This window comes from Apostichopus japonicus, chromosome 3 (assembly GCF_037975245.1).
Source record: "Apostichopus japonicus isolate 1M-3 chromosome 3, ASM3797524v1, whole genome shotgun sequence".
NCBI classification, from domain to species: Eukaryota; Metazoa; Echinodermata; class Holothuroidea; order Aspidochirotida; family Stichopodidae; genus Apostichopus; species Apostichopus japonicus.
Genome location: NC_092563.1, coordinates 7,459,757 through 7,487,270, shown reverse-complemented (window position 1 = coordinate 7,487,270; position 27,514 = coordinate 7,459,757). Strand labels below are relative to the sequence as shown.

The 27,514-nt window shown below is 38.3% G+C and overlaps 1 protein-coding gene across 2 annotated transcripts; it reads left to right on the top strand.

Annotated features, from left to right (window-relative positions):
- Positions 1-80: 80 nt before the first annotated feature.
- On the top strand, positions 81-27,514 carry LOC139961796 (mRNA (2'-O-methyladenosine-N(6)-)-methyltransferase-like). Of its 2 annotated transcripts, XR_011791023.1 has the most exons (16): positions 81-183; positions 4,843-5,291; positions 5,657-5,814; positions 9,293-9,447; positions 10,145-10,292; positions 10,903-10,986; positions 11,122-11,221; positions 14,067-14,229; positions 16,846-17,024; positions 18,656-18,742; positions 19,355-19,539; positions 20,483-20,576; positions 21,315-21,415; positions 21,900-21,974; positions 23,031-26,473; positions 26,644-27,514. XR_011791023.1 is itself a non-coding variant. In XM_071961328.1 (15 exons), exons 2-15 carry the CDS (start codon positions 4,875-4,877, stop codon positions 23,338-23,340), a joined length of 2,256 nt encoding a protein of 751 aa, XP_071817429.1. In that variant the 5' UTR covers positions 81-183; positions 4,843-4,874; the 3' UTR covers positions 23,341-27,514. The 2 variants fall into 2 exon arrangements, 1 of the variants encoding a protein (XP_071817429.1); XM_071961328.1 differs by having other exon boundaries at positions 23,031-27,514.

The following is a 27,514-nucleotide window of genomic DNA, read 5'->3' as shown; positions in this document are numbered from 1 at the left end:
TTTTGAAGTTTTCCAGGTGCAGAATGATTACGCTGCCCTATACTCTTCTGTTGTGACGCCACCACAACTCTGTAGCGAGTTTACGCGCCGTTTAACCGACTTGATCAAGTTTAAAATGATTTACCCACAATGCCTCAGTCTAAACATGGCAAATATTTTATGCGAAGGGCACGCCAATTCTTGGTAAGGAATTTACTCTATTTACCGTTAATTACTGATCTTTTCCTCCTGAGCTCACTGCAGCTGCGTACATTTTAAGACAGCAGTTGTTTGGTGTGCTCTACAGTAATCCCAGATGTTCTGTGTTTGAACAACGAAAGGATATTTATGCAGCATTCTCCCAATAGAGCCCCAGATAGGCTCATGCTAGAACTATGCCTATCCGCCTAGCTACCAGTTTACTATTACTAGTATTAGTTATTACTACACTAGGCCTAGGCCAGTACTACAAATTTGTACAATAACTTAAGTACTAATACTTAATAGTAGTAGTACTAGGCCACTCAAGTTAGGCCTTTGTAAGTAGGGCCTACGTTAGGTAGCCCTTAGAGTACTCTTAGTATTAGGTTAATCATTATACTTTTACTAAGGTAGGCTTTCTTATTAATGTATGTGAAAAAAAGCACTACTGTAGTAGTAGGCCTAGTTCTGTTCCAATCGTTATGCCTATGCAGTAACCTGGAGAATGGTGCTCAATAAAAAGATATTTTACAAGTTCTTCTAAGTTAGGCCTAATGCTAAAGTCAAATAGGCTAAGCTCAGCATTACAAAACTCCATGTCAGTGTGCTCTGGGTACCGTTGTTTTCCGCACACGTTACTTTCCGCTGAAACAAAACGGTGTTTTCCGTAAACAAATTTGTCAGCGGAAAACAACGTTTTTTTCAGCGGAAAGTACCGTTTCTTTTTGGTAGGAACAGAATGACTTACTGAAATTATTAGGCACATGGAAGGATTTAGGAAGATGGATAAGATAGGATTTGACTGTAACAGGATAAAATGTAGCTTCGAGACTAGATTTAGGATACAGTAGCTAAGGTTGTACTTGTAGCTTAGGCTGTAAGGCTTACTTATACAGCCATTTTATTTCCAGCGAAAATCAAAGATACCGCCTTTTACACCTTTTTTTTAAGCCATCATTACGCGGGCCGAATTTTTAATACTTAATTAGATACTCAATCCTTCATAACGCGGGCGTCCCTTTGCCCTAGTATTATATGCTTCTTTAATAATTCGTAATTACAAACACCCCAAGCCTCCTCTAAATTACACGCAGCTTAACTTTTCTGACATGAACTCAGTCTAACCATCCTTGATCGACGTTCTTTGATACTTTCTCATGTTATTTTAATCATCCTGCCTGAATTTGGTATCTCAAAATTGCGGAAAAATATAGTGTACAGGCAAGTGAAAAATCTATGTTTTCCGCAGAAGAATTTTTTCAGCGGAAAGTAATCAGCGGAAAGTAACGTATGCGGAAAACAACTGAAACCGCTCTAACGTTAGGCTAGGCTACTAACTTAGTAGGACTGAGTTGATAGGCGTAATTTACACAGGCCTAAGCCTAGGCCCAAAAACCATGAGAATTAATAGTTAACAGTCAGTATTTACTATTTTTACAGTATTGCTTCCGCTCAGAAAAACTTGCGTCCCTGCAGTCCTCCATGAGAAACAGGCACTTCAGAATACCTGTACAGGAACGCACAATACTTTGTTATAATGACCACTGACAAAACATTGGCCTGTGCACAACGGAAGCCTATAGTGATAGGTCTATGATGTGTACGAAAGAAAAATCATGATGAAACTTGTAATTAACATACAAGAACAAGATGACTATCAAATTTGGAAACGGAAACTTTTGCTGTATGTAGACTAGTTACAGTAGCATACTGTATATGCTGACCTAGGCATCATGTAATGCATACTACTGTATGGTATACAACACCCTGACATAGCGTCTGTTAAAATGTGAAAGGCTATGAATCCACTGTGCTGTCGGAATTAATGTAACGTAAAACAGTACCTAGAGAGAAAATGCAAGAATAAGATAAACTGCACTTTTAAGAGATTTTATTGAGCCCCTTAAACTTTGTAGGAAATATTTTTGGTTCCTTGCTTTAGCAAAAGGAACCTATGCAGTCAGGTTGGCGTGCGTGTGTGTGTGTGTGTGTGTGTATGTGTGTATATGTGTGTGTGTGTGTGTGTCTGTGACACTTGCTTGGGTACGCTCTATCTCAATAAGGGAATGTTGGATTGAGGCCAAACTTGGACCATAGATCCGCCATATGGAGAAGGTGTGCGCTATTGTTTTTGGTGCTCACAAAGGTCACCAAAGGTCAGTTACGGTACAAAAACCGAAAATATTAAAACTGCAATAACTCCCAGTGCCAATGTGCGACAAGGTTGATATTTTGGGACAAGTTGTGAACTGGTTAGGGGAACATTTTCAAACTTAACGCTCATGTGATCCGAGGTCACCAAAGGTCAATTAATGATAAAAAACTAGTATTTTTGCGATAACTTGAGAACAAATTGTCCGTTAGGGTTGGGAGTTGCTTCAATGTTATCCAATTGTCGACCCGCATCTGGGTGACCCTTGACCTCAATTTGACCTCCGGTGACCTTTACGTGTTTTGGGGGATTTTTACAGTTTTGATGCTATTTTCAGATGTCAAAGGTACCTTCTGATCATAAATGTCAATAGGTTGACCCCGTGTGACCTTCGTGTGCGAAGTTATATGGGGTCAAAGTTTTTCGGTCGGAGTTAGGATGGTTGTACAGACTTTTCGTTTTGTTTTTTGGAATCAGGAGATTAAACTACATCTGAAACCAAGGTCAAAAGGTCAAAGGTCACATAAGAAAAAATGTGCTTATTTTGGGAGGAAACGAGCAAAAAAGGAAATGTTTGGTTTTGATGCTAGATTTGGATATCAAAGGTACCTTCCGATCAAAAATGTCAATTGGTTGACACCTGTGTGACCTTCGTGTGCGAAGTTATACGAGGTCAAAGTTAATTTTCAGACATTTAATGCAACAACTCCCAGTGCCAAGGTGTGACATGGTTGATATTTTTGGACAAGTTGCAAATGGTATAAGGAAATATTTTCAAACTTAACGGTCATGTGATCCGAGGTCACCAAAGGTCAATTAATGATAATAAACTAGTATTTTGGGGGCAGAAAATGGGCAAAGAAAAAATGTTTGAATTTGTATAGTTTGATGCTCTAATTTAGGTCTCATCAATCAAAAATGTCGATAAGGTGACCCAAGGTGACCTTTGTGTGTTAAGTTATATGAGGTCAAAGTTAATTTTCAGACATTTAGTATAATAACTCCCAGTGCCAAGGTGTTACACAGTTGATATTTTGAGACAAGTAGCAAATGGTGTAGGGGAATATTTTCAAACTTAAGGGTCATGTGGTCCGAGGTCACCAAAGGTCAATTAATGATAAAAAACTAGTATTTTTGCGATAACTTGAGAACAAATTGTCCGTTAGAGTTGGGAGTTGCTTCAATGTAATCCAATTGTCGACCCGCATCTGGGTGACCCTTGACCTCATTTTGACCTCTGGTGACCTTTTCGTGTTTTGTGGATTTTTACAGTTTCGATGCTATTTTCAGATGTCAAAGGTACCTTCTGATCATAAATGTCAATGGGTTGACCCCCATGTGACCTTCGTGTGCGAAGTTATACAAGGTCAAAGTTAATTTTCAGACATTTAATGCAATAACTCCCAGTTCCAAGTTGTGACAAGGTTGATATTTTTCGAGTAGTTGCAAATGGTATAGGGAAATATTTTCAAACTTAACGGTCATGTGGTCCAACGTCACCAAAGGTCAGCTAATGTTAAAAAAGTAGTATTTTGGGGGGAGAAAATGGGCAAAGAAAAAATGTTTGAATTTTTACAGTCATGCTCTATTTAGGTCTCACCGATCAAAAATGTCAATTGGTTGACCTCCGGGTGACCTTTGTGTGTGAAGTTATGTATACAAGTTCAAAGTTAATTTCTTGAAATTTAATGCAATTAAATCTCAATGCCAAGGTGTGACATGGTTGATATTTTGGGGCAAGTTGTGAATGGGGCGGTGGAACATTTTGAAACTTAAAGGTCATGTCATCTGAAGTCATTAATGTTATCATATCTGTTGACATGCTTGTAGGTCTCTTATATTTCTTACATTTTCGACACCATATTTAGATCTCAAAAGTGCCTTTTGATCCAAAATCCGATCACATTTTGTGATCACAAAAGTGTTGGCTATAGTGTTGGTTACTTTATGCGTACATGTAGGACCACAATTACTTGGACTATTTGAGCCCAATCTTGCTTGATAATATTATGTGTATTGTCATATACCCCAAGCAAGGAACCACAGTGCCCTTGGGCTCTTGTTTAGATCTCTACATCACAAGAACACGCCCTTAAAAGGCCTAATCCTTGCTTACAACTTTTAGGAACCCCTGTCATAAGTTACAATACAGTTACCCAATGTAATTTTATTCAAAGTTGAACAGTTTATTTCCTTTTCCACAACCACTGTAGGCAAGTTTGGCACAGTCCCCGCCAGATCTGATCCCTTTCCCATTACAGTATGTAAAGAACTTTTTCCGCAATGTTGAATTAAAAACTTCAATGGCTGCTTTTGACGACGCATGAACGTCGCACACAATAGTAAAATATCAATTATCATTATGCCTAGACTAGGCCTGTATGGGACACAAATTGTTTACCTTTGTAAGACTGACCTTGACGCGTAATGTTTCGTGATTAGTAAAAAAAAGTTGTTTAAGCTTATGGCGGAAATCTGCTTTGTAATGCTCATTCCGACACTCCTTTCAGATATATCAACGTAGACTCATGCTTCAGCAACAATGGATGGCAATGCAAAACCTGATTTTGGGAGGCCAAAACTTCAGTTACCTCATTCACCTGAAGAGTTAAGTAAATCACAGGTATTGAGGGGACTCAGTGCACTTCATCACCAGCAACAGCAGCCCAAGACACCTATACCTCAGAGTCCAGCAGTTCCACCTTCTAACCACACAGATCCGCTATACTTTCCACCGCCTCAATCTTCGGGATCTTCGGGAGTCCCTTCTCCAGCCACACCTTCGCCTTCGGGTCCCCAAAGCCCAGACAAAGTTCACAATCTCCCACAAGAGTTGCTGGACGCAGGTTGGAGGAGATTCTGGAGCCGAAGAGAAGGCAAAGAATATTTCTACAACAAATTCACAAAACAGTCGCTTTGGGATCAACCACCGATTGGAAGTCCTGTCGGAGCAACCCGAGTAAGTGTTAATCTTAAGATTAAAGACTTGTCGATTGGCTGTCTCTCAAACAAACAGGATCCTCTTCTGACTTGATAGGCTACAGAAAGTGAAGTTAGATGCTTTACCAAATAAAACCTGGTAGTGGTTGTATGTTTGATGTTCTTGTTATTCCATGATGTCACAAGATTGTCTAGAAGAGTTTTGAACGGTTAAATTTTTTCAAGGTGTGATGGTGTTTTGTTTTCAAAGAAAATCCCAATAAACTAAAGTGTTGTCTTGACTCTAAACGAGATGTCCACCTTTATGATGAACTTCCTTTGCTTGGTTTGTATTAAACAAACTTTCATTATGAGCTATTTCTTGTTTTTAAATTTTACCCACAGCATGACCCACTTGGGATCCAGATTGACTTACCCGCTGGCGCAGACCCTAACGCCAATGCCGCCAGCCTTGACTCCAGTGGGTCCGGTGGTGTTAAAAGAAGACATTCTACCCAGGAAGAACCTCTGAGCCCCTCATTGAAAACTGCCGATCTCAAAGGGTGAGTATCATAACAATCCCTGCCAATCCTAGAGGTGATCATGTCAGCTAAAATATTCCATTTGGTCCCCTATCCCAGCTTGTAATCCATGAAGGCTGTAACTATCCTCTGTTGTCTGAATTATTTAAAGTAATGGTGGTTCTGCCAGTGAGTTCTGCAGCTTGTGAAAGGCATTCTCAACCGTCAGTAGTATCAAAGCTACCCACAGAAATTTTCCAGCAAAGGGCGACGTCACACCGACAGACATCGAGCCCCAAACATAACATCGAAATGCAAATCACCACCAATGAGCGACTCATCAGATGAAGAACTTAAGTTTGCCAATCCCCCCCCCCCTCTGCATCTTCTTGGAACGATTCAACTTCATTCAACACCATCATTTAATCATTTTCCAAAAGATAAGTAGGCCAGCAGTTTTCGCGAGAACCTTAGCGGAAAAAGAATGTGTGCTAACGAAAAATAAGGGGAATAAAAGCCCTCGTATTTTCACCAATAGTTTTTAAAGGATCACAATGTAACTGCTCTCTGAGGTTTGTGGTTTCTTCCTTCACAAGCAACAGCTAATGAATATATTCCTATAAGGAAGTTTATTGCAGTGAACTTGAAGCAAGTCCAAATCGCGTTTTTGTTCAACGACCAATGTCAATAGTTAACTGTGTAAAATCGCTCACTATTTTTACGTACATTATGTACAGAGATTTTTCAGGTGCAGTGACTTTTAACGAAGTGTAGTGATAGGAACTGAACTTTCAAGGGAACAAACGTAAAATAATAATTTTGCCAAAATAACATTACATGTACCAAAATGAGCAACAGGGAGTTTATTAGATTAATTTTTAGTCAAAAAAACATGATAATTCTCAAGACCTGACCAATGAAAGCAGTAAGTCCGACACTCAGTATTTGATCGATGATAATTATAATTGTCAGTGCAAAGCCTTATTTTAACTTGTTAATGATGCACTGATACAGTAGTCTGATGTCATGTCCATTGAAAGTTACAGATGGTCAACCATGCCATTGTTTATTATTGTTAATAAGCTTGCACTGTTTCGTGAAAACTTACAACCGGTTTTTCTCTAGCAAAAAACCGAATCTGGCTCAAAAACCGGTTTTTCCCCCCTCCCAAATTGCATTGAAAACATCCAAATCTCGATCGCTAAGATGCGTATTTTTGAAGCTTTACCAACAGCGTGTTCAAGTATGTTCATTCGCAGTAAATTGTTGAAAATAAGAAGAATAAATTCAAGAAATGTTACTGCCTTCATGACTCTCATTTTATAACCCACGTTAACTAAACTGAAGTAAATATGTCGAAAAGATATGTGTTAGTAAAATTTTTTCTTAAAGTTTTAACATCACGTACACGTATCGTTTGTCTTGTGTTTACTGTACCTCACGAACTTCAATTTCGTGTTCAGAAAAAAAATATCACATTCATGTTAAATGTTATATTATATGTTATATTTTCGGAGATGAGGGCCGAGCGTATTACGCTCGGCCCTCTAGCCATGTTCGCGGGTGGTATCTTGGCGGTAAAATAAATTTCTCTTCAAGGAGTGAAGAGAATATACCGTCTACACTTTCAAGTACAAGTTGAAAAATATCCCTGGCAAAAGCGGGGATTAGGTCGGCAAAGAATATAAATTGTTAACGTTTAAGTTGGAAACATGTGTTCTTCAACGCAAACGAAAAACCAACTGAGAGACGCCTTGTCTGATAACTGATAAGAAGAAATGTTTAAAGGAAACTTACAAAGAAAATAAAACCTATTAGCGTACAAAGGAGAATTGTCCCAACAGCAGCATCTGTAATTTCCAGCCATGTATGCAACATTTTTACTCCTTTAATATTCCTTGACTCAAGCCTGACGCCAGGTGTCTCTTGTCAATAATGGACTGTGATTGTTCTAATGTTACTTGTTGCATCTTAGTTGTTAAACTCAGAGCCCCCCCCCCCCCCCCCGTGATTGTTCTAAAGTTACTTGTTGCATCTTACTTGTTAAACTCAGAGCCCCCCTGTGATTGTTCATTGTTCTAATGTTACTTGTTGCATCTTAGTTGTTAAACTCCCAGAGCCCCCCCCCCCCCTCCTGCGACTGTACATGTCGTATGGTATTGTGGATTGCGCAATGTACCTTTCAAGTTTTAACGTTCATTTTTTGAACACGAACTGTGATCAATGTGTTTGAAAAGATTTTCTCCATATCCTCTACTATTAAATTGAAGTTGAATAATAAGAACAATACAAAGAGGACAAACATGTCGGATATGAACTGCATCTCGTCATTTGAGTGTGTACTTCTCACAACTACTAACGTTGGCCACCAAGGTCAGTTACTACAAGGTACCTAACTGATGCACGCATATAAGGGCTGCATAGCCTAATGTTAGGCCTAGCTATCCAGCCTCAAGCACTGGTTATGGCGTGTGCCGATCGTAGCTGACAATGTCGTCTTTCAGAAAAGCTTTCTCTTGTTGCAATTTACTTTCATATTGCAAAAAGAACAGTAAATAGGAGAAACCAAAGTCAACAAACTTTGTTTTTTCCAGTATTTGCAATTCACATTTCAGTTTTTCCGGTTTTTTCGGTTTTTCGGTTTTCTTAAAATAAAAAATAGTACCGAAATTCGGTTGGAAAAAACCGGTTTCGGTACTAAAACCGGTTTACCGTGCAAGCCTAATTGTTAAGTCCTAAACTATGCTTACAATGTTTCACTGTTTTATATTTTCATTTATTTCATGTTTTAAACACTTTAGACAAACCACATTTTTTGTATATTGATTTTGCTCACACAACTAACACTATATGGCGATATCCTATAGTAGGCCATACTACCTATATAGGCTTATAATCACACAAACAATTAGCGATAAAAAAACGGCGAGTAGAATTTTATCCTCGGTCTCCAGTTTTTTGTAGAGGCCTGACGCAGACTTACTGCTACGAGTCAAATGGAGTAATTGCTCCATAGTCCTGATTACTGAAGGCAGCTCTGTATGTAATTGCAATCCATTCTTCTCACCGGGTCTTATCAGATTGCAGTAGAAATATCCCAGTATCGAGAAAGGATCGCTGGAATATCCTAAAAACATTATGACTTGCATTGTTTGATCAGAATTCAGAAAAAAACCCAATTAAAATTTGATGATTTCCGTCATCTTGATAAATTTGTATGATAGAATGCAAAACTAACTATATAATACAAGTGAAAAAGGCACAAAGCAACAGAAAGTAACCCCCCCCCCCCCTAAAAAAAAGTTAGAAAAATGTTTCCCCATCTCAAGATTTAAAAGTGACCTTATTGTCTAAGGCGGTGTGACGGTGTCCTCCATAGGAAAGCTGTACCACAATTAAATGATGACAGCTGTATTTGTGGAGCTTCAATTATAAGAGGTTGTTTTTCTCCAACACCCCCATCTCTCTTATATAATAATAACAATCAGCAAATATTTCTTTTCTTTTATATCCTTTTAAGGCCTTTCTGGGATTTTACTTTAATGACAAATGCTCAGATTTATGAGCGGTCACCTTGCAAGTTACCACCACCCCACAACGACACGGAACTCCTGAGGGCAAATTTAACAAATCGCCTGAGAATGCAGTACCAAGAGCTCTGTTCCCATAGAGAAAGTGAGTGCTAACATGTTTGGTATAAATTGATTGAGTGCAAGATTTCTCTGCAGTAATGTAGAGGGTCATGGAGAGGGTTTGGAAAGAAATGGGGATCAGTGTTGGGGGGCCGGGCACAATGCTAAATGTTACTAACTCTTCAAGGTGGGATTTTTGGATTAAAGGCATTGAAGACTCGCCCCAAACAGCGTGCGGCCATCTGACAAAGTTAACTTTCTTTTGCTTGCAAGTGACGTTTTGTTCGTGTCGCTACAAAATGCAGACAGTAATGAAACGTGATACCTTAAGTGCTGAGATGTCCATCGCTGTATTGTTTGTATACTGTGCTGTGGGTATTGACCGCAGCTGTACACTAGTGCGGACGGTAGCAAGCTGTGTGTGTATTTTCTGGGATGGATGTTGGTGTTTAACACTTCTGTTACACCTTATTCGAAACTAGCTCAAATTACCGGCATTAGACGTTTCTTTTTGCGCGAGTCTTCACACCCTTTAAGGCAAGTTGGACAAGACTTTAAGATATCGTGACTGGACCTGTAGAACCTCGGTCCCTTATAGGATCCTTGAAACTCGAAGTGGATTGAGACTTGGCGGTGCCCATTCTGCTGTGCAATATTGTAATATATAATTGTTTTTACCATTCAGCTCCTGATATATTGTCTTGCATTAACGGTAAGCTAATAATACTCTTTGCTCCTAGGTATAAATGCACCGAAGGAATCGTTCAACAGATGGTTGATGGAGAGAAAAGTCATTGACAAAGGACTAGACCCTATGCTGCCAAGTAACTGTAACCCTGTAGTATCACCCTCCATGATGAGAGAAATTATGAGCGACATTCCAGTCAAGTAAGTAGGAAATTCTTCATCAGAATAGGAAATTTTAAAACTGACTTCCCTGACATTATAACAGTTTCCTGGTATATATATGAATATTATACTATATGCAGGATGTGCCCAGGATTTCATGAGTGCCGGGTATACTGATTGCCGTCCTGGGGAGGGGGTGTCCCCCTCCCCTTTGAGAAATTTTCAATTTTTGAAGGTGCTCAGATGCCAAATGCTGGCACTTGTGTAGGTTTTTAAGCACATACACAAGTACTAGTTTTGCTAACAATTTACATTTTTTAATTTTTTTTTTCAATTTATGTTGAACATATTGTTAGGAATGTCGGGATATTAGATGCAAATAGTGCTGGGCGGGATTCACAATTTTTAAGACAGTGCTGGGCGGTAATTTCTAGTGCTGGGCGGGGCCGCCCAGCGTGGGCATATCCCTGTATATGTAATTTAATAATGTTGCCAGTTTGAAAGTTACACCAAACCTAAGGCAAAGTGAATGCTGTCTTTATCTCTGATGGCTATGTTTCCGTAGGTACTGTAACCAGTGAAGATCTGTTTTATTTGAGTTCCGCACTATACTTATGCGAATGAGAATGTTGTTATTTTTAATTTCCAGATTGTACCGACCGAAGATGAATAACGATGCCAGACTCCTCCTCTCCAAGTATACAGAGTCTGCGATGAAAATGGTTGAAAAAAGGTAACATATCTGAAACTACCTGAGAATTAAAAGGGCTTTCCCAAGTTGATTGTTTGTTAATTTGTTTCTGTTTTTGCTGCCTCACTGAATTCTCTCGGTCATTGCAACGGTTTTGCCCTTCTTTGAATATCCTAGGTCGGTCACCCCAGAGAGCAGGAAGGTAGTGAAATGGAATGCTGATGATACTTTCAGATGGTTAAGGACGCAACCCTACTCCTCTATCGATGACTATATGGTAGGTCTCAACTCATTCACATTGGTGTTATGTTTTACATCAAGTTTTACACTACTTCTCACTAGGATGGAATAATATATAAATACCATATATTAAAGTGCTGTTGTCATGAAATGAAACATGCTCAACAGCACTGTACAAAAAGAACCAATACCTGGAATATAAAATTACCAAACTTCAGAAAAACCTAAAAGTAATAACAACAGCAATAAAAGTAAAAAATGATATAAGACAGGGTTATAAACCACAATAAAGAACATCAAAATATAATTATACAGAAAAAAATGGGCACAGTAATGTGAATAAAACAACGAATAAGATTAATGCCCATACTCAAGCTTAAAAAGCAGGGTTGTTTGATTTAAATCACCTTGATTAAAATCACTGATTTAAATCGCGATTTAAATCAGATGATTTTTTTCAAAAAAATCACTGATTTAAATCACTTTTACTACTTTTCCATTTTTTATGTGAATAGTTGCTTGAAATCATTGCAAATCACCAATTCTATATTAGAGTACACACAATAATTTATTGTAAGACATTCAGGCTACCCCCCTCATTATTTCCAGTCTCTGTGGTACCAGAATTACTAGGCCTAGATTACTTGAACCAGACATACTGTACACTGTAGTTCGTTCACACACTAAATTTCCATACTCATTACGCTGGAATTTGTAGCTAAACCCTACAAAATCAGGAATGTAGTTTGCTATATTTTGATGCCATGAAAGTTGTATGCATGCATATGATATATTGAGTGATGTATTGCATGGTTGGTTTTGTTGCGGCACAACTCAGTGGTGATAGACAGGAGGTGACCATTCCTTTCATTGTAACCAGTTGTATCCCCATGAGCAGGCGTTGAAGTACTTGCACCACCTTCATCTTCCTTCCCTGAGCACTTGTTGTAGTGAATTTTCATCCTCTTCACAAGACCTTGCAATTCATGCCCACAGTTGTTACACTTCGCACGGCACCCAGTCATGGTATTGGATGGTATTTTCTTGAAATGATGCCAAATGGCATCCTGTTTCCTACCAGACATACTGTATTTAGGTGTGTTCTAGCTGAGATATGATAAGACTAAGGCTTGGCAATGTTCTGCTATGTCCATGTGATTATGATATAGTGCAATGAGCTCACTGGATGACTAGTGGTCACTATGTGATCTGTGTACAATTATGGAGGTACCTCCATCCATGGCACAATCAATAGGCCCAATGGACAAGGTGTCTTAGGCATGAGTCATGACACTTCAATTCATAAGTCAAGTGCTCAAACAACACCCCAGAATACAATAGGTGTTAGTGTAATCTCCAATTATCACTAGTGGAGTGGACCAGAATGTATTTCCTGTGTATATTGATGGATAAACTATGAAGTGTTAGGCCCACAGTGCTTGCACAAACAAGCTCCCCAAGTGAATGACTGGAATTGGTATTCTTAGACTTGCAGTAGCCTTAGGTCATGTGTGTTCAATGGGAAATTGATTGAGGCCCAGGGCCCAGGTTTAATTAGCCTGCAAAGTATTCTGAATATATTATAGGCCTATAAGGCTTATATATTAAAACTAGACATCAGCTGGCGTTAAACCGCCAACGTATATCCCCACATCATAGCAATCACAGTGTGTTTAAAAGCCAAATGGGAGAATATCAGGAACTATATGAGATCACCACCAACTTTTGGTACCACCATACGTTGCTCTCATTTGTTTTGTTCAAATTGGATGAATTAAATGGCCACTGCAGTGGGTCACATGTGGTCAAATTGAAAGTGATCAACACCATAATATCCCCAATGTGGGGATATAATGATCTGGGTGGATATGGGTGCATATATGTGATAATGTAGGCAACAATGGGGTCCAACTGAAATGTGGTTTTAAAAAAATCAAAAAAATCCGATTTAAATAAAAAAAATCTGATTTAAATAAAAAAAATCCGATTTTTTTGATTTTTTTAAAAAAATCAAAAAAATCAACAACCCTGTTAAAAAGATAAGTTTTCAAATGCTTCTTAAAAGTGTCAATAGATGTAGAATGTTACTGTATCCCCTTGTGTCCCCCGTGAATAAAAGCTGCACAGTAATGAGTTTAAAAATGTTGAAATATCAAAGAAACGGGCCACTGGCATGGTGTAGTTAGTCCGGAAGTCGAGCCCTGTACAAGGTTATATCTCCAAAGTCTTTTGTCTGAAAGATCAGAAGAAATGACTCAAATTCTTTTGCACTTTCATTTAGTTTGGGTCAGGTTTCTGGTGATGATTTATGACTTTGCAGCCTTATCAACTTGATCACAATAATAACTGCTGCCCTTAGTTTTATATGCAAAATTAGGATGCATCTAGGTACATATGTTATCAGAATGTTGTAAGAGATATTCCTGGAGATTGCATAATTTGTTGTGATTGTAATAGAGATGTTTTACTTACCTCGGGAACTCCTTACCTTCTGGACAAATTACTTATGCATTTTCCCGCGCCATCGGCGCTCAACTCACAAAAAAAAACTACCACCAACTATACCGTAGCCTACTTCCCAACTACGGCCTTTTGGACCTGACAGTTTAGACTGCATCTCATTTCTGTCCCTATTCATTCCCACGGTGATGTTATTTGTCATTGCATATATGTTCTAGACATTTCAGAATGTTTGAGAGGAATTCGGGAAAGCATCGATTGCCCCTGTTTGTATGATGCTTTGTGTATGTGTCCTTTATTAATAGGGATTGATCAATGTTGCAATATGTCACTACTAACCATTGTCTTCTAGTTTGGTCAGGGTTTTTTTTGAAAAAAGTGTTCATTTTTGTCTATTATGTTTGTTATTTGTAAAATTTCAGAAAAGATTAGCCCATTTAAAGGAAGAGTGTGGACCTCATTTGTGTGCTGCAGCAAAGAGTTCGGTAGAAGGTATATGTACAAAGATGTATAACTTATCCTGTGAAGCAGTCAAGAGACTTCATTCCAAACACTGGGAACTGTTGAAAGAACATCAGATAGAAGGTAAAGTACCACTAAATGTGAAACAAAAAATGTACAATTTGTACAACATACAAAAGCAATGCATCCTAGTATATAATCTCTTCAATAATTCATCTAGATGATCATGCCAGGAGAGCCTATTATCGATCACCACTCCAAGATACTTATACCTATCTACCCTCTCAACAACACTACCATCTATAACTACCTCCCTGTGGACTTTCTCTGACGTATGAAAATCAATGACCATTTCCTTCGTCTTACTGACATTTAGTTCTAAAAAGTTATGCTTATTGTAGTCAACAAAATCCTCAATCTGACTCAAGTACGCAGTATCGTCGTCTTTTGATATCAGACCCAACAGAGCAGTGTCATCGGCAAATTTCACCAATGGGCAATTCTTGTTGCTAGACCTAACATCTGACGTATAAAGTGTGAATAATGTTGGGGCTAAAACCATACCTTGTGGAACACCAGTGTTGAAAGTTATGACATTAGATACGCTAACGCTATTAGCTGTTTTGATTTCATCATACTGTGACCTCCCAGTTAGATATCGATAACTCCACAAAATAAGATCATGACTGACATTCATATCAACAAGTTTCTTGGCAAGAATATGGGGTTGGATAGTATTAAAAGCAGAAGAGAAATCAAAGAACGTAACCCTGGCAGAGTTCCCCTTTATTTGTGAGTTCCAAGTGAGAATAGAGCTAATCGAGGCTGACAAGATTGGCGTCCTCGGTACTGCGTTTCGATCTGTACGCAAATTGCAAAAATAAGAATGAAATAAGGAATTCAATGGTTTTCAAATAACAGTAAAACATGAAGAGTGTCAGTTTGTGTGTCATGGAATGGTTTATCCAGTATAGTACAGCAAAATGCTGCCGAACAAAAAAATAACCAACTTGCAAAACAGATGAAATGATTTATGACAGTTTATGTACAGTACTGCCAATAAGTAACTTGGTAAAGATAATCGCGATTCAGCGCAAAACGCAGCTTAACTGTAATTAACCCTGCTCCAAATAAAGGAACGCTACTTTCCCTGCACTCCAAATAAAGGAACGCAAATTCCCCGCGCTCGCTATTCACCACCGACACAATGGGAGTGAACCGATTGATACAACGCTATTCATAGCGTGGAGGTAGGGCTGGGCGATATTTGCTTTTTACCGTCAGGATAAAAGGTTCAAAAGTTATCGCGATATTTACGATAATTTCCCCCTAACAGAATTAGCGTAAATGTCAAGCTTTGAGTGGACGAAGAAAGAGAGATATATGGAGGGAATATTCAAAGAGAATATCTGAAAAACCTTATGATATTTTTCACAAATACTGATGCTTAGATAAGTGCTTACTCACAATCAACGAGCCTCCCCGAAATTCGCTCCGCTTACGTAAAACTTTCATGTATATATATAACACGTGGAAAAACCCGAGTTTTTACACACATAATTCCCACTGACATTGGTCACAGAACATAAGTAGGTCATCAACATTCGAACTTGGCAACTTGCCCAAGTTCATCGCACCATGGGAACGACACAACACATTGAACACAATGTTACATTTTCCCGCCGTCTGAACGCCGAGAGTAAATTTGGTGTAATATGCAAATTATGAATCGAACTGTGCTGCGCGAGTAAAACTTGTTTTAAACGAGAATAGTTTCATGTTGAAGGGGAAAACCTTTCTTATACGTGTTTATTTTATTCCCCGATATGTTCTGGTTATCAGAAGTAATAAAAAGCAAGAAGGAAACTTAGTGCCTTATCCTTTCGGGGGAACATATCATTTTTAGTAGTAACATCAGGCCTCATGTTTTGTGTGGACTTTAGGCACATTAGGCTAAGAAACGTTGCACTGATTTATAGAGTACTGTTCATAGGCTAACGAATACGAGACAAGACTCGGTGCATTGGATATTGTTCGCTGTTTCGCTATGTATAGACGTTCCACGGACAATCGTTTCTTGGCGAGTTGCCAAGTTTAACTAAGAACAAGTGTTTCACGCACTTTGTAAGAATGTTGTACATTACTGTAGCATGCAAATCATCAGACAACAGCCTGCTGTACCAATGATTTTCCTCGTACAGGTAAAATGATTTTCCTTTTTTGGGGGATTTAATGGTCAACTATTTTGGGCACATATTTTTGCACAGACATTTGTATGTTGAATTTAAACAGTTTAAGATACATGCTTAACACTATCCCTTCTCTTGACCGAGTATAAACCTTCGGTAGTTCGGTCTTCCTTCTACCAGCGACGATCGATATTCTTTTGTTACCGGATTGGAAGGAATTAAGTAGGATTACAGCCATTGACCGTCTGATGGTAACAATGAACTTCACACTTCTAGCGGGCATGAATAGAATTAGGGAAGCCTTCCGACGGAATCTGTGCTCTAATAAACAGTTCCCCGCAATTACCGGCATTTTAATGCGGGTTTTAACAAAAGATAGAGCGTGGTTAAATGCACTGAGCGCAAAAAAGAGTGCGATTTACCAAGTTACTTATTGGCAGTACTGTACATGAAATTTAGTTCTATGATGAATGCAAATTCATATATTCAAGAGAGCTATTTAAGACAAAAAATGTTCCTTTTTTTACCTTTTTTTTTTTTTTTTCAACAGAACCCCCAGAAACAGATAAAGCTCCCCCAAAGAAGAAATACCAATGTTATGCAATCCAAATGATGGTCCCTAGTCCCCGCCTACCTAACGTCGACGTCCAGGAAGATGGAGAAATGACGGTGCTAAGGTACAACAATGGGGACAGACTGAAGATTAGTAAGCAGCATCTTAAAAAACTGGTGAGTAAACATGAACCAGTGGAGCCGTCTGGCTTGCAAGGTCTGTCGCTACTTTTGGGGCCTGTGTATATTTAAAAGTTTCCATTGGTGTAAAAGCTACACTAGCAGTAGTGGCTTTCTTGCAAACCTTGTACACCTTAAAGAGGGAGGAAAGGGGATGGTCCTAGAGGCAGCAACTTCTGGTTTGCACCATTCTACAGGTGGAAATAACCTCTCGGTAGCATGCTCCATTAACGAGCTCATTTTGTGGTCATCATGTAAACAAACGTGACATCTGACCATGAAATGGATATTGATGAAATGAATTACATATTATATGGTACATCGACCGTAACAATCTTGAATAATCTTATTAGTATTCCTGTTGTGTCTTAAGGGCTGACTGAATGGACTATCTTAAACTAGTTATCCAGTCACTTTGATTGATGAATGCCTTGCGTTTTAAGGGCATTGGCTCAGAAAAAAGGGTGAATGAAATGTAACATGCACTGACAGCATTTCTGCTATCGGACCTGCTACACATAAGAATCATGATTCAATCATCCTTCAATGTGTTGGTACAATTAAATGTAAAGTGTACTGATAGCATTTCTGCTATGGGTCCTGCTACACATAAGAACCTTCATTCAATGTTAAAGTACAATTAAATGTAACATGCACTGATAGCATTTCTGCTATTGGGTCCTGCTACACATAAGAATCATTCTTCAATGTGTTAGTTAATAATAATAAATAATAATACGACTTAAAATGCGCACACACCACTCAAAGAATGTTCATGGCGCAATTAACAATTAGAAATGATACAAATAATGCAGAAAAATACAAAACAATGACAGAAGAAAAACTTAATGGTACAAGATTATATAAAAGCTTTTGTCATTAAGTGGGATTTGATGCTCTTCTCAAAGTTAGAGAGAGTAGCTGCTTGTCTGATTTTTAAGGGGAGTTGGTTCCATAAGCGAGGGGCAGAAACAATAAATGACCTATCCCCCCAAGAATGTTTGGACTTAATTTCAGATAATAAAAATTGCGAGCTGGATCTTAGATTACGAGAGGGGACATAAATATGTAATAAGTCAGAAATATACATTGGACCATGTCCTTTAAGTGATTTATAAACAATAAGGAGAATTTTATACATAATACAATATTTTACAGGTAGCCAGTGCAGGTTTTTTAAGACAGGGTGGATATGACAATGCTTATGAGAATGAGTTACAATACGCGCAGCTGAGTTCTGGATTAATTGGAGTCAATGTGTTGGTTCAATTAAATGTAACATGCACTGATAGCATTTCTGCTATGGGTCCTGCTGCACATAAGAATCATCCTTCAATGTGTTGGTTCAATTAAATGTAACGTGCACTGATAGCATTTCTGCTATGGGTCCTGCTACACATAAGAATCATCCTTCAATGTGTTGGTACAATTATATGTAACATGCACTGATAGCATTTCTGCTATGGGTCCTGCTACACATAAGAATCATCCTTCAATGTGTTAGTACAATTAAATGTAACGTGTACTGATAGCATTTCTGCTATAGATCCCGCTACACCTTAAGATAACTAATCATCCCTCATTGTGGTTGAGCAATTCTTCATCATTTGTGCTTTCCTCTCCTGCAGGATTTGTTGTATAGGATCCATTGCAGGGAAGACCCATTCCGTCATAATTTCTTGCCGAGAGTATGGTGCTTATTACGAAGATACCAGGTAAAGCCATCATTTCCACAGACATCCGCTTCTAAAATTCACTGTTTATTTTAAGGGATCAATCTCAAGTATCGTTGAAGGGTTCAGCAGGACTATTCATCATTTAGTATTCTGGTGTGAATCTTACAATGTCTGTGTAATATTGCATATATCTTTAGGATGCTAATACAACCATACAACTGTAATATAATTCTACAGGAGTAGTAATAAGTAGTTGTTTTACATAATTTGTGTATTGACCTGTTTTGTCCTTGTAATGTAATGTTTGCTATTCACATGGTTGTAGCTTGGACATTCATGACACCGTAATGTTTTCCTACCGTATCGGTAGCTAGGGTCTTCACATTTCTAAAATCATCTTTACAACACACCACACTTGTACTAGAAGCAAGTAGACAATTTAAAAGCAGATTTATTGATGAATATTATTGGAATCCATGAATATCAAGTAGGTAACATTCTTAGCCTTGGCCTGTTCTATATCTCTTTTCTCTGCCCAGTGCTCACTCCATTGAATACATCTCTCTGCCCCCATCACCCCCCCCTGTCCCCTCCTCCCCACCATCTGCCTGCCAAGTTTGATTGGTACTATTTTTTCATTACTACCTCTAGACATATTTCGGTACTGGTGAATCTGAGGGGCACAGCCAACAAGGTGCTTTACCTGCCAGAGTCCTGAAGACACTCAGTGAACAGTTTGGCGTAACCTTTGAATGGTTTGCATCGCCTCTCAACTGCTACTTTAAACAGTACTGCTCTGCATTCCCTGATACGGACGGTTATTTTGGATCTAGAGGGTGAGTGGTAGCGAAAGAACGCCATTTTATGTCTTTTCCCTCGCCCAAAATCATTGAACGGATTATTTTGTTCATATCGAAAATGACTTTAATTCGATAAGATATGTGATTAAAATTTATTGAGCTGTTTTTGAAAGATTTAGGTCAATTTCATAAAGTCGTTTTAGAGTTAGGTGGATCTAGTTATGTATGTTTATCGATCAATATATGTCAGCAATCAATCTTCAAGTCCACTTCGATTCAACGACTCTTGACCATATCATCAAGGTGTGCAGTCTTATTTACTGAAAGTAGTATATAACTTGACCATACAAATATGATTTTTTAATTTTTCAATTTCAAATTTATTTCTCATATGTTTGTACAAGATAAATACAAAATAACATATTACAGTAGAAGTTGAACATATGAAGGACACTAGAAAAACAGTAAGGCTGTTTATCTCAGTCAAAGTTCTTACAGCGCTGACCCCTCACATTTTAGTACCAGTCAAAGGTTAAATCAATGTGCATCAATGAGAAGGAAAGCTTGGTGCATGGTCAGAGTGAAAGACCTGTTCAAGCCGTGCAAGGCATGGCTCCTGCGGGTTAATTGGAACTTCTTTTTTTGATTGGGAAAAACAGACAATCGATGAATTTAAAGTAACAATGAGATTGAAGACAAGCAGTTCAAAAATTTGGAAGCTTTAAAAGAGAGAAGAGAGCTGATTAGGCAAAAATAATTGGAGGTTACCCCAGACCCGGCAAACCCACCCTGACGGGATGTAAGCCTTATGCTAAGACAAAATAGAAAAGTAAAAATATGCTTGGTATTACTGCAGCCAGCTCTGTACTTTTTTCCTCACTGACCATGTAGCCTCAGTCACAAGATGAATGTTTTAAACTAAAGGAAGAGAAGGCATTCTTATATCCTTCATCAATGTACGGTCCATTCTATTTGACAGTCCCATGTTAGATTTCCATCCGTTCAGTGGCTCCTTCGAGGCTAACCCCCCGTTCGGAGAAGAACTCATGGAAAGCATGGTCAGGCATTTTGAGGTAAGAGAGGCCTCCTATCAATAGTTACTGGAGTTCTCTGTAAAAACTATACTTATATTAAAAGTTGAGAAATATGGTATTGCAAATTCCAACTTGTACAGATATCAGATAAAAATAAAAACAGGTAAGTTTCCTTCTGAAGCGTTCCGTCTGACAGTTTGTCGTACCGTTCATATGCAGAATATGTGATTCATGTCTGGGGTGAAGCACCTTTCCTAAAAGGTTGTTTTTGGTTGCAGATGGTTACGTTGTGAAACTTTGTGCCATGTTTCCCCCCCCACTCCCCACCGTTCAAGAGAAAACTCAAAGAAAAGGAAAAATGTAAAAAATCACTTCATTTTGAGTGAATTTTAGTCTCGAAAGAGTAAAAAAAAAACTTCATCGAGTCACTTTACTTTTGAAATTAAGGGACCTGAGTTACTGCAGACAGACGGAACGTTCCTTACAGATGATGGATAAACAAACAAAACTCTCGAGAAAGACGGATAAAAAACACAAAATTCCTCTAATTGATTAAGGTATTTCTTCATGCAACTTTGGTCTCATAATACAAGAAAGTAGGAATTTGATGTGTATGCTTAAACAGGAATGCAGGAATGATTTGCTCTCTGGACTCTAGATGGTCCCAACTCTGGCTTTGCTCGCATATCCAGGTAGCAGCTTCAGTTGTTGATTTGTCTGATACTGTCGTTTGAAAGCATTTATCTAAAAAGGTCCTCTTCCTCGTAAACTCACTAGAAACTGCTGGGAGGGACGACAGAACCGATGTCGATCACTGTCTTTATTCCTGATTGGAGGAATCCTGTGCCAGAGGCACTCAGGATGCTAGAAGCAAGCCGGTGAGTAGTTTCTTGGAATTGATGTAAGAGATATCAGTCCACAGATAACTGCTATGTGAGAAGGAAGAAGTCCTCCCCTGATACCATCCGTTATATGTGTTCTATATTAAGGCCTGTGTGCTAGCTAGCTAAGGTAGCTTACAAGAAATATAAGATAAAGAAATGTTTTTTTTTTTTTTTTTGCTTTTATTATTTTCAGCTAAATTACCTTCAGTTTACTTGTTATACAAAGCCAAAGCACACAACTGGTTGAGCGAATAACCTGTAGGGCTCATGCAGTGCTGTGTTGATGATTTCAGATCAGAATTGTCACTTAGAAAGTTTGGCAGAAAGATATTGCCTGGTTTTCACACTTCCCTCCACCTCCTGGAGATAAGAACAAAAACATTGCTTTTAACTCGAGAACTGAAATGCAACAGACTTTCTTTATCACAGAGTATTCAACTGTTTTGATTGGTTGGTTAAATCTTCCTTTTATTGATAGATTCAAAAGAAGACAGGTCACGTTCCCTGCCTTTGAGCACGAGTACAGGAGCGGGGCTCAACATTACTGCCAGAGGTGGGTAGTAATCTTTAATATGCATGAATTCTGAGCTTTTCCTTTGCTGATGTGTAGTTTCAATATTGACAGGGAATTGCTCTTCCGTTGAAGAACATGATTGTGTAAAAGAAAGTTGGCCTGACATTTCGATCCTAACAGGATCTTCTTCAAAGGCTAAATGACAAGTAACAGTAACAGAAGGGACAAAAACACACACAGAATACAGACAGGTTAATGAGCAATGGTGAACACAAGAGATAGATGTAAGGGGATTAGTAGACAAGGGATGGAGAGAAGAAAGAAAGAACATGATTGTGTAAAGAGAAATGAAACATGTCCTTTTATTGGCCAGATACTCAAAAAGGGAAAAACTGGCAATATTAGTCACTGACATCGGGTAGGGTTGACCTTTTGACCTTAGCATCTAGTTAATTTCTGCATAAAGGATTTGGGTACATAATGTGGTCGGATTGTAATAGAATGTTTGCGTAGTTTTAGGTGACAACTATTGGCATAGAGATGACGTCTGTCCAAAGGAAAAAGATCGCTTTATTGGGAAGTGAAGGGTTGGAACTTTTTATCAAAATATGGTAAAAAATATAACTTATAGAAGATTGTGATAATTATTTAACATGAATCAGGTTCCAGATTCTGCTGCCTTCCACTTGAAAGCCATCGAAGACTCGCCCCAAACCGTGTTCGGCCATCTGAAAAAGTTAACTTACTGTTGCTTGCAAGTGACGTTTTGTTCGTGTCGCTACAAAACGCAGACAGTAATGAAACGTTATACCTTAATTGTTATCTTTAGCTGGACCTGAGATGTCCATCGCTGTATCGTTTGTATACTGTGCTGTGGGTATTGACCGCAGCTGTATGTACTGACTTTACACTAGTGTCTAATTACCGACGGTAGCAAGCTGTGTGTGTATTTTCTGGGATCGATGGTGGTGTTTAACACTTCTGTTACACCTCATTGGAAACTAGGTCAAATTACCGGCATTAGACCTTTCTTATTGCGCGAGTCTTCACACCCTTTGATATACTTAAAATTTTTTGTTTGGTTTCAACTTCCAGCTCCAGTGTGCATATCAAAGCAGTCCATGGCACCATAGTCATGTTCCTTCAGAACGACGCCGGATTTAAAATCTGGGGACCGAACGAGAAGAAGGTGAGGGCGCTGTTGGATGCCTTCCAAATGGGAAATGAAGAGGCATTGAACAATAGTCACAGAACCCCTCAGAGGAGGGACAGTAAAATCAGGAAAATAGATCTGGAGAAGGAAACAGAGGATGCAACGAACAACCAGCCCTCCTCCTCTTCCTCCTCCTCCTCGGTACCCCTCAAATCAGAGGACTTCAAAGCGGCAGAAAGCAAACCGGATTGAAGATGAAGATGACCGGGGTGTGACCATATTAAGCTGGAGTGTATGGTCTGAACTAATTCCTTGTGGATTTAAAATGTAGCAGCTGGTTTCAAAAGAGATCTTAAAGCAGATCAGTCCTGTACATCACCCGATGGACTGGAGGAAGCAGGGACTGCCACCTACTACAAGCCCTTACCATGGATTTCCAGCTGTCGTCAGCAGAATTGCCACAGGTTGCCATATTAACGCAGATTTTTTTTAGAGGCCAGCAGATAAGTATGTACAAAAGGGCTCCGTTATGTAGTCTTGTCAGCTTTGTTCATCAAAATCAGTGATTGCTTAGATCAGAGCTATCTAGTGAAGAAGTTCTGCTTCTAGTGGCTCCCACTGTTGGTTTTAATCTCAGCCTTCATTGCTCTAACAACAATGGGTCATTGTTCTCTGTTGTAAAACCATTGTAAAAACCTTGTAAAACCATTACATCTGCTCAGCCATACCAGAGACGAATTATATACAGTTAATTCATAAAAGCTAAACTAAGAAGTTGGCCTAAATGTGTTTTCCAATTGGAAACAATCTTCGTATGTTTTCTCCTCTCTTCTGAACATGATCAGCATTTAGTAGTTCCCTCGGTCGATATATTTAGTCATCCCGGCTAATAAGAGACAGTAAGAGAAATATCTGAAAAAGTTAACTTTGTGTTGCTTGCAAGTGACGTTTTGTTCGTGTCGCTACAAAATGCAGACAGTAATGAAACGTGACACCTTGTTATCTTTAGCAGATGTCCATCGCTCTATCTGTGCTGTGGGTATTGACCGCAGCTGTATGTACTGACTATACACTAGTGTCAAGTACCGACGGTAGCAAGCTGTGTGTATTTTCTGTGATCGATGGTGGTGTCTAACACTTCTGTTACACCTCATTTGAAACTAGGTCAGATTACCGGCATCAGACGTTTCTTTTTGCGCGAGTCTTCACACCCTTTAATGGATTAGGTATGTTCTCTCTTGATGCGGTACTAGCACAGAGTTAGTGAGACCTACCCCTTAATGCATCCATTCTTGAGGTGAGGTTCAAGTTTACATCGTTACATTGTATGCTTTTAATTCAGCGATTTACCCTCATTTTAAGTATGAAGTGGTCAAAATTGATTGACATTCAGACTGGGCCTGATGAACCTGCTGTGTGTTTGATTTGAATTTTGCAGAGTACAAGAGATTAATATTGGTACAGATTAAGGAAGACCCTGTAACTTGCCAGCTTTGAGTTTTTCCATTTAAGCGAAGAAACAAGTATAGAGACTTGAATGATATATGTACTAAAGCAAGCTAGATAGCTTTTAGCGGTGGTCACTTAACCATTGTGGTGCACTTTATTAGTCAGCTCCTTCCTTCTGAGAAAGGTAATATCGCAGTTAATAATAATCAAAGATGATTCACAGGTGATTATTTTTGTCACATTTTGACGCAGCAGTTACTTGCAGAAATATGCGAATGTCACCTGCACATAGCCCCAGACATAATTTTTCTAAGCAGTAAGTAATAAACATTCTTATATTATTTTCATCCTATCGTAAAGGTTGCATGTCAGTATGTTTCTAGATTCGATATCTCTTGAGTCAATTTAGAGTAGAATTTGCCTTTCGAGTTGGACTTTGGTCAGTTTTGGATGTTATTCGATAATTCCGTAAACAATGCAATTCATCAATTTTGGATGTTATTTGAATAATTCCGTAAACAATGCAATTCATCAGCATGGCTAGTCAAGCTTCATTTCAGGTAATAAAGTAAAAAAATAGAAAAATTATTTTTATTAATTGGCATTTCTTTGTTGTTTATAAAACATAATAGTAGAAATTATAGAATTAATCTGAATCATTAAATAGTTAGCAATTTTAAATTTCATTTGATGATAATTACCAGGATGATTTCCCTAAGATGGTCATATTTTTTAATACATTCATTTGTGGGTTATACTCTTGTTGATTTGGTGTACGCTCAGGAAAACTGAGATCGGAAGTTAGACATCTGCTCTAGGTGATTCCCTTAAAATCCTCTTCTGTTTTTATGTAATCAGGAGGACGTCCAACGATCAACACTTTTTTTTACGTCAGTAACTGACCGAGTTCCTTCTTTCTGCTCACGAACACTTACTAACAAATTCAGTATTTTTAGTCCAAATGCAGAAATCTATTCTGGCTGTGTAGCCTGTTTTAACAGGATCACATTTTATCTGGTGTTTTATTAAGCTAATTATTTTATCAGCCTGATTTTTAAAAATTTGGTACTTAAGAAAGCATATTAAGGCAGCTTTTTTTTTTTTTTTAAACTCAGGAGTGAAGTGAGAGAACACTGTCAAATTTATTAAAGTAATTGTTTTCTTTTACATTAAGAAAACAAATTTGATCCCACACTGACTGTATGGACACCTTATGGAATGTCTCTGAAGTATAACGGGTGGTCCGTTGCAGATTTAGTTCGAAGACTGTTTCAGTCTTCAGGGAGCATTTCCTTTGTTTCTATTACTTGCTGCTGTGTGTTTTAAGTCTTAACTGCAGATTTAAAGAGTAACCAACCACAAGTAAATATGATTTTGTTTTATTTTTTTGTACAATAGTCATTGTAAGCTGCTGTGGTAGATACAATAGCTTTCACAAATAATATCTGTATATGCCATCTTGTATGTGTGCAATATTTGCTTAACCTAAGCAGTCATATTTTTTCTTCCCTTTTAAATTTAGCATTTTATGTACGGCGTGTTTAGCCTATTTCAATGTAAAGTAAATTTATGTAAAAATTCTCAGAAAAATGAAATAATATTTTTTAATAGCCTAGTTAATCCTATTGTATTTGTTAAACCCTCAGTTTGGACTCATAATCAGCTGATACGCAGGTTTGGTATTGTACCTGCAGGCTTAACTGGATCTGCAGGTCTAATACCAGATGTGCAGGTCTGATATACTGGTGTGGGACCAATGAATCTGCAGGTCTGTTACAGTGAATGTGCAGGTTTAATGGATCTGCAGGTCTGTTAAATTAATGTGCAAGTTTAAGGGATCTGCAGGTCTGATTAACTAATGTGCCGGTGTAATAAGTCTGCAGGTCTGGTAAATTGATGTGCAGGTCTAATGAATCTGCAGGTCTAATAAACCAAGGTGTAGATCCATTGAACCTGCAGGTCTGAAACTGACGTGCAGGTGTGTTACAGTGTATGTGCAGGTTTAATGGATCTGCAGGTCTGATTAACTAATGTGCAGAGTGTAATAGGTCTGCAGGTCTGATAAACATGTGCAGGTCTAATGAATCGCAGGTCTAATAAACTAAGGTGTAGATCCCTTGGACCTGCATGTCTGATAAACTGCAGGTCGGACATCTGACCTAAAGTCATAATAGTGTATGTGTGGGTCAAGTAGCTCTAGTATTCAAGTTTTTGCTATCTCATCTGGCGGGTCACCAACTGGGTGTGTGTTGTTTTCACATTTTTAGTAGGTGCAGGAGCCCTGTGATTGGTCAGTAATATGGTCTGTATATTGGTCTGTATATGGTCTGTAATATGGTCTGTATATTGTACACTCATATTAAGGGTCATTGCTTTAAGTTTTCAAAATTATTTTCCTAGAGGCTATGATCTTCAACAATTATTCCCAGCCATTGTTCAATGTTAGTTAACATTGACAATTAATCATCTCATTGTGGATTTAAGAACTTTCATCAGAGTGGCAGTAGAAAATGATTGTTGAAATTTCAGCAGGGGTGGGTGACCATTGTCAGACTATCTAGCCTAGTTTGGGGTAATACTAATGAAATTGATCTCTAATGAATAGTAAATCTATCATCTAAGCCAAATTTATAGAAATAGTCGTATTTTACTCTAAGAATGCCAGTAGTTATTTTATGCCATAAAGACCCTTAGAAGATGTAACTATGGTAACAGTTTTATCCAGCGTAAGAATATCTGGTCATTGAAAACAACGTAATAACAAAGTCGGGAGTTTTTTTTGTTGTTGAATTTTCTATGTTGAATAAATTTGTACATAAAGTGTTTACACAGACCTGCAGGTTGGGTTTTGTAATGTGTGAACTATTTGTAAGTATTAAACAGAACCTTGTAAAAGATTATAAAGTTTGTGAAAATGACCATATTGCAGTATTAACCATTGCATGATGTCATTAAAATGTGTAGAAGATTTTAACAA

Bases quoted from the DNA above. Each gene is read 5' to 3' on its own strand.
- LOC139961796 (XM_071961328.1), top strand. From the start codon at position 4,875: ATGGATGGCAATGCAAAACCTGATTTTGGGAGGCCAAAACTTCAGTTA. The intron at 11,222-14,066 runs GTAGGTCTCAAC...GTAAAATTTCAG, and splicing joins CCTCTATCGATGACTATATG to AAAAGATTAGCCCATTTAAA. The intron at 20,577-21,314 runs GTAAGAGAGGCC...TAAACTCACTAG, and splicing joins GCATGGTCAGGCATTTTGAG to AAACTGCTGGGAGGGACGAC.